This window comes from Plecotus auritus (genome assembly GCF_963455305.1).
Source record: "Plecotus auritus genome assembly, chromosome: 5".
Classification (NCBI taxonomy): Eukaryota; Metazoa; Chordata; class Mammalia; order Chiroptera; family Vespertilionidae; genus Plecotus; species Plecotus auritus.
Window position 1 is genome coordinate 120,333,896 of NC_137776.1, and position 7,953 is coordinate 120,341,848.

At 37.2% G+C, this 7,953-nt stretch overlaps 1 protein-coding gene across 1 annotated transcript; it reads right to left on the minus strand.

The window, feature by feature from the left end:
- Positions 1–2,654: 2,654 nt before the first annotated feature.
- On the minus strand, positions 2,655–7,730 carry DMRTA1 (DMRT like family A1; the record flags this gene model as incomplete). Its single annotated transcript, XM_080670151.1, has 2 exons — positions 2,655–3,502; positions 7,091–7,730. 2 exons carry the CDS (start codon positions 7,728–7,730, stop codon positions 2,655–2,657), a joined length of 1,488 nt encoding a protein of 495 aa, XP_080526277.1.
- Between the last annotated feature and the right edge of the window lie 223 nt (positions 7,731–7,953).

Consider the following 7,953-nt stretch of genomic DNA (forward strand, 5'->3'; position numbering starts at 1 on the left):
AGTATAATGACAATGTCAAAGAGTACCAACAATACTTGGTTGGTTGTTTTTATACATATGGTAATATAGACTGTGAGCAATTTGAGGCAAGGTCTTATATCTTAGTCACCTCTTTGTCTCTTGTACAGTGCCTGGCACAAAGTAAATGCTTAATAAATAGTTATTAAATAAATTCCTAAGCTAATACTTTGTTGTTGTTTTTTTCATTTAATTCAGTCAGTATAAAACCATTACTTGAGCACCTATTATGTACCAGATACTGTATAAAGCTGTGAATAGACAGACATGAATCCCTCCTCATAAGTGAGTCTTCTTTTCACACCTTATAGTCTAATTGAAATTGGTGAAGTAACTTACACTCCTGATTGTTAACATTATTACTGTAACACTGGGGATGAACAACACTACTGCTGAGGCACTATTTCCTCACATACAACTTAATGGTTGAACAAAATTATCTATTCTATAAAATTATCTAAGTCATGAAATTATTATAAAGGGTATGAAACATATAAAGCATTATATAAATTAAGTAAGTTTTAAGATTGTAAAATTATTTTTTTTAATTTGAGTACTGCCAAAAATACATGTTCTCCAGTCTCAAAGCAATTTAGTCTCTCAAATGGATACACGCACAGCATTATGTAAAACACATAAAGAATTTAGCAATTCTAGCATTGTTGTATTTTTAAACTAGATCTCTATTGTTTAATGTAACTTTCTTGAGAATGCAATATTTGATGTTTGGTATCTTCTGTAAGATCTAGCACTTTTCAAAAAAAATAGTATTCAGTAAATGAATTCATACAATGGAAACAACTTAAGAATAACCAAGGATTCGAACCTGAATGACATTTAGGAGATTCAAAAACCCCATGAAATTATATGCAAAACTGTGGGTCTGAAGGCCACTTTGTAGAATTCTTTGGTTTTATCAGAGTTCTACTATCCAAAACAGTGTTCTTCACTCAGTGTGCAGCAATTGAATATCAACTACTTGCCAGGCATTGTTCCATGATTCAGACTTAGAATCTAAAATATTTCTATAAGTAATGAATGTTAATTACATCAAATTTTTACAGAATCTGCTTTCTCAAATTCACACCATTAAAATTAATGCATAGTCTACTGAACATATTTACATTCTAAATCAGTGCTAGATACCATGCAGCTATTTAATATATTTGCTGGTAAAATATACTTTAGAAATATATTCTTATTTGGCTTCATGGAAAAGGCTTCAAGATGACAGAACTGATAGGGCTTGAGTGAATTTATATATATACACACACACATATGTGTATATACACACATACATATAACTTAAGAAATCTCTAGTGAATCATAATGCTCTCACTGTTTAAACCATGTCTCATTCACCAACTATCTTACACCACAGCTGGGTTTCTATTTATTCCTAACAAAAACAATAAAGCTATTGTCCTTTAAAAAGAATGATAACACATTAAAAAATTTCATAAAATTGTTTTGTAATCAGTTTTCTTACGGACTTTTCATTGACTGAAATAAACAGCTTTCAAATGCTCCAGATTTTTCAAATCTCGAGAAAACCTTTAAAATTTAATGACAATTTTTTTCCCTTTGGAAATTTTATCATCTCTCTTCAATGCATTAAGCATCTCCTATCTATAGTCAATATTCATCTGAAGAGCTATTTAAATTCTCTGAATAACATTTTTACTTTTGAGAATGACTGCTATATTCTTGTCACAAACATATAGAAAAGAGCATTTTCCCAGATATAGGCATAGAACACTGAAAGACTAAAATTCTCACCCACAGCAAATGTTCATTTTATAATGTGACAATTTCTATGTAGCATAATCTAAAATTACTGTGTCAAAAAATGGTTACCTTATATGAATGAGCTAATTCCTATATTGTCAAAACTGAATTGCAGTTAGGGATAGTGGCCAGGAGATGGCGGAGTCTCATTTTCCTAAGATTTACTTCATTGGCCTTTGTGTGATTCACAACATTCACTTTGAAGAGAAATGTTTTACTAATGGCACTGTTATCACAAATACGAATGAAAAATAAGACATTCAGAAAAAAATAAGGAATTTAAATTTCTCAAAAGTTTTACTTATTACTAATCATTTATATGTGAATAAAATATTTTAAAATACTTTGAATAACTTTTTTCTCTCCGGTGTACAAGGAACAGAAGGAAAGAAAAAGTTTAAAACAATAATTATTTAGACGTACCTCAATTTTTCAATTCTTCCTTTGGTTAATTTTATATAATGCTGGATTGTTTTATACTTACAAATGTATTTTACAACTATAAACACCACTTTTCAATAAAATAAAAACAAGTACAGATTTAAAATAGAAATTTAACAATGTAGATTTTAGGGAGAAAATGTGTTAGTTTAAAATAAAAGTATTTTTTGAAATGGCTTTATTCAAGGCACATATAATGTTTAAATGTTTCTTTCACTTAATAAATGCTAAAGAAGTCTTTAAATCTCAAGTTTATTATATTGCTTTTAAAAAACAGCATCTTTAAGGCCTGGTAATTCTCTCACCTACATAGTGAACACATTAATAGAAGTTGATGTGGGTGTAGGTGTGGGGTTGCATTGCATGCCTTTTAGAAATGCTTCAGAAAGGGGGAATAGACAGGTGTGTTACAGATTGTCCTGAGTCAGCCTGGAATACAGTCTGCTGCCAGTTATATTGTCTTTACTGGGATGGTGGGAGGAATCCCTAATCATCCCCGAAAAGGCATAATCCAAAGCTGGGTGAAAAGGCAATGCTGGTACCAGCCCAGGAGTTAGGTAGGGAGACATGAAACCAGGTAGCCCTCTTCCTGGAGAGGAATATGCCAGCCGTAATGGACTGATACCTAGTCTAGGACTTAAGCTGTAGAGACTTGAATCATGTCCATAAGAAGCAGAACTGGTTTGAAGAGGAGAGAAAGCTGATTTATTTCCTAGAGTTCCAAAACCAATTCCAGCTAAACTGAAGTTTGAAGCTCTCTGGAAAGCTGTATTTCCCAATTCTCCTGAGCTTGCTAGGTCCCTGCTGTCTGGTTGGTATTCTTTCCCATTTAGGACCTGTTCAATAGCTTGGACCACATCCCCTTTGCAGAACTGTAGAATGCCTTCCAGCCGGCCACGCCTATAACTTGGGAAGATCTTGGTAAGGATATCAAGAGGATCTCTTGGTCTTGAAGACACTGTGCGAAGTCTGGATCTGGGAGCAGTGAAGTTTCTGGCCCACTCACTTTCATTTCCTGATTCCAGATCAGAGGATGATAGAGACCTGGGACTCTCTTCACCTCCTGATTGCTCCCCAGGGTGAGGAGACGCAACGCTATCACCCTTGTTTGAGTTTTCTGAAACAGATGACCTCAGATTGTGTTTTCCAATGACACCAATAGGCTTAGGAGACGATCCCAGGGTAAGTTGATGAGGTTTGGAGACTTGTTCTTTTTGTCCACTCTGGTATGAGTCACATTTACTCTCTTTCTGTTCTGGGGGAAAAGAAAAATAAAGAGAAATCAAATAAGGAGAAACTTCCCAGAACACCGTGCTGCCTACTCAAAAATAATGCTGGATAGAATAATTCATTCCCTCATAGTATATTAGTAATACTTATTCACTGTAAGACATTTTAATGAATAAGAATTTTTAAAGCTCATTTGGAAATGCCAATGTTGGAATAGTGGGAAAATGCTACTTATTATGCCATTTCAAGATCACAAAAATTAAATAATATATAAATTCAGTAGTTATTTAGGAATCAGAAATGAGAGTCCATTGTTATCCCAAATTGTTAATTTAACAGCCAATATTGCACACTGGCAATTTGAAGTTTTCCTAAATGTCACTTAAGTGTTGTTGTTATCCAAGTGAGTCTTCTTTTCACAATGACTTGATGCACAAAAAGAACTGAGTGAAATAGTTATGTTTAGGTAAGAAATCAAAAGAAGCCTGAGTATGAAAATGAATATTCTATTTAATCACTAATGCTACATTTCTACAATTGGTTTTTAATGCTCACATTAGCAAGTTCCAACTAAATTACCTGAATAATGTAAAAAATAACAAGATTGTTTACTCCATTTCAAATCTAAACCAATAATGATGACTGCTGTACCAATCTCAAATCACACCAGTCACATACTTCATTTTAGTGGGAGGAGATACAGAGTTGGTATTTGTTATAATCCTCTGTGAAATACAGGCTTTCCTTTTCAACCCTAGGAAAATATTGAGGTTACAGTCAAATTGTTCCTAAAAGAAAATTAGAAACAGCACTATTGCACTATTGTAATCTGTATGAGTCTTCAAAGTGTGTGGTAAAAATAATATATTATGTATTTATTTCAAATCTCAACTCCCTTGTAATCTTAAAGGGGAATTTTCCAAAAAATGTTTTTACAGAGCAACCTGATTTTTCTACCTCAACTGGAATATCTTTAGGAAAATAATAATGCATATATTCACTAAGTAACTTTTATTTTGGTTTACCCTATAGACATATTTTATCTCATTTCTATTTTCAAAGAGTAAATTGTCAAATGGGGTACTCAGAAAATTTCAGTCAAACTTTCTTATGAATGCAACAAAACAAATATTGCCTAAAGCAATGATTTGCAACCACAATTTGCAAAACTATGTTTTCTCAAGGAGAGGTCCTACATTCTAAAATAATATCTACAATTTATTTTAAAATTAAAGTCAGTGTACAATTGAAAATTTTGATCATTAAAATGCTGTCATTACATAAAACATATAACAAAGGAAAGGATGTTTCTCCTATAAAATTACAACAACTCTAGTATTGTCAACTTTAAATAAAACAATAAAATTCTTTTGATGTAATTCTGCCAAGTGGAAAGAGATTGGCATTGATCTGCCATTCCGTTTATCTACAAGGATGATTCACTAAATATAGCCCCCTGAACATGTAAGGCATCAACATTTCATCTCTAAAGCAATTTATATGCATACATACATATATATATATATATATATATATATATATATATATATAGTTATTACATACTCATGGAGTATAATATAATGCAATAAAATATAGATTGCATGAAACCATCTGGAAATAAGGTGTCTTTAAAATACTGTGATATCATATCATCTCTGTTCTTTCAACTCCTATTGCTCTTTTTACTTCTTTACTTTTATCATTGTATAGTATGTCTTATAGTTTTTGGATACGTATAGTTTTCCTCATTTTGAATATAAGGTCCTTTTGTGTAGGGAAATCTTTATTCACCTCTGAATTACTGTTAGTCTTTGTCTCATGAATGAGTAAATTAAGTACCTTCTCATAGTTCATGGATATTATGTAAGAAGAGGCAGTTTAGAAAAACCGTGAAACTAAGTCTTCTAAAAAAGGGGGTCAAATGAGCCAAAGAATAAAATAACATAATTGACCCTAGGAACAGAACACTTTGGTACCCCTCCAAGAAAAATACATAAATCAGTATGTAGCAGAGGTTTGTCAGCCAAATCTCACTGTCAATTTAATTCACAAACTTTTAACTCTTACTTCTTTTTTATAGTAGTTTTGTTTAATAACTCTGCTCTTCAGCCCTCTTTGATTTTTCATAAGAAATGTTTAAAGTCTATTTTGTCTGCTGAAGTAAACTAAAACATGGGCAAAAAAAATGGCATAGGTGAAAAAAATCATATATGCCTTATATAAATACAGAAATAGTTTTTTATCAAAAGCACATCCTGTGATAGAAGATCTGCAGTTTTCATAATCTAGGGACGTTTTCTAATTAATAACTTACTGTATCGTTATCGTACAATCTCATATAATACAACCTGTCTTAAATTTATAAAGAAATACTGGTAACATTTTCACTGCTAGTGGGCCCTGTGGAGGACTATGAAATTCACTAAAACACAGTGGGATTTACATTAGCAGGAAAAGTTAATTTGGAATAACCCTAGTCAAATGTAGATATGTATGTTCAAAGGTAGATATGTATGTATATGTATATCTGTGTGTGTGTGTGTGTATGTATATGTGTATATATATATATATATATATATATATATATATATATATGTGTGTGTGTGTGTGTGTGTGTATGTGTGACCTAACACAGTGTATGAAAGTGATTTGTAGCTGATAAATAAGAAAAAATAATTAAAACTCCTTGGGTAAGAAATCCCTAATATTGGACTTTGAAATTCTTATCTATTTTCACAAATGTGGAAAAGTTAACTTTTTTTCCATATAGGAAGAGCTGAAACGTCAAATATTAGAACATTTTACACTTTAGGAGGCTGACAAATGAGGATTGGGGTGGAATGCTTAAAAATTTGAAGAGACTGGGATGAAAAGAGGTTTTGGTGGATTTCAGTCTCTTCCCCACTTCTAGCTGGCTCCAGAAATTTGTCCCAAAGGTCAGGAACTCTACTCTCAACTATCAGTGAGTTTCCCACACAAGATCAGAAGGTTAACTGGTTTTATAGTTGAAAACGGTACCGGATCAAACTCAAAACGCAGCCCCTCCTCTCATTAAGCTTTTCACTCAATGACTACTCACACGAAGTCACAGAAACTGGGGCACAAACTCCATTCCTAACGTAAGTTGCTCATCTGATTACTCACCCTTCACTTTTTTCATTATCTTATCCTATCGCCTAAACTCTAAAGGAACAGAAAGCTTTTCCAAAGTGAATGTGATGGGTCTCAACCACCCTCATTCACGTCATATTACAGAGCGGTTTTCCAGAACTTAGTGCTTCTTTAAACAACTTTTAAAAACATATATATTTTATTGATTTCAGAGAGGAAGGGAGAGGGAGAGAGAGAGAAACATCAATAATGAGAGAATGACGAATCGGCTGCCTTCTACTCGCCCCACACTGGGGATGGAGCCTGAAACCAGGGCATGTGCCCTTGGACCAGGAATTGAATGGTGACCTGGTTCATAGGTCGAGGCTCACCACTGAGCCACTGGCTGAGCTTTTGAAACAACTTTTATTGCCCGCCTCCATGGCAAGGCTGCTTGTTTCAAAAACTTTCTCTCCAGAACAATCATCTTCTTTTGCAAAGAGGAAAATAAAGACCAACTCACCTTGCTTTCCCTCCGTGTAATCTGGCTGGAAAACCTGGAAAGCAGGGGTCGCCAGCCCACCAGCCCGTCTCAAGGCATCCAGTCCCAGCGCAGTCACCTCCGCAGGGACGCACGCCTCTAGGGGGTTCTCGGTTCCGCTGCTGCCTCCTGAGGTCCGACCCCCGGGCCCCGAGGGTGAGGGTCCCGAGTACAAGAGCCTCTGCAGCCCCCCGGCCTCACTCTCCTCCTGGGCCTGCTGCCTGCGCAGCGCCACCTGGGCGGCCATGACGCGCTGGCGCTCGGCGATCAGGGTGCACTTGGCACAAGCGCAGTCCCGCCAGCGGCAGAAGCGCTTGTGGCCCTTGAGCGCCGAGACCACGCCGTGATTGCGGCAGCGGGCGCACTTGGGAGTCCGCGGGTAGCCGCAGCCCAGCGCGCCCACCCCCCGCTCCAGCCCGGGCACCGGCCGGGAGACTCCGTTTCCCGCGGTGGAGGCGGCGGCCGCGGCTGCCCGCAGGAAAAGGGTGGGCGGCCGCAGGAAAGTTGGAGGAAGCGGTATCCCCGGCGGCGGAGGGGCCGCGACCACCAGCCCAGGGGCCAGGCGGGGTCCGCCGCTGCCGCTGCCGCTGCCGTCTCCTCTCCCGCACGGTGACTGCTCCATTCAGCAGTATCGGCGCGGGGTCGCCCCAGGGAAGTGCGCTCGCTGCCTGCAACTAACCCTGCCGGGGTACGGGGACCAGGGCGACGGCCGGGGTCCCGCCGCCTTCCACCCGCACACGGACAAAGTTTGGTACAATTGCCGCAGTGAGTTGGGGACCACCGCTTCCAGGAGCTGGAGACTCTAAGAGGTGCAGGTGCCCAGTGAGCTGCTGCTGAGAGCCCGG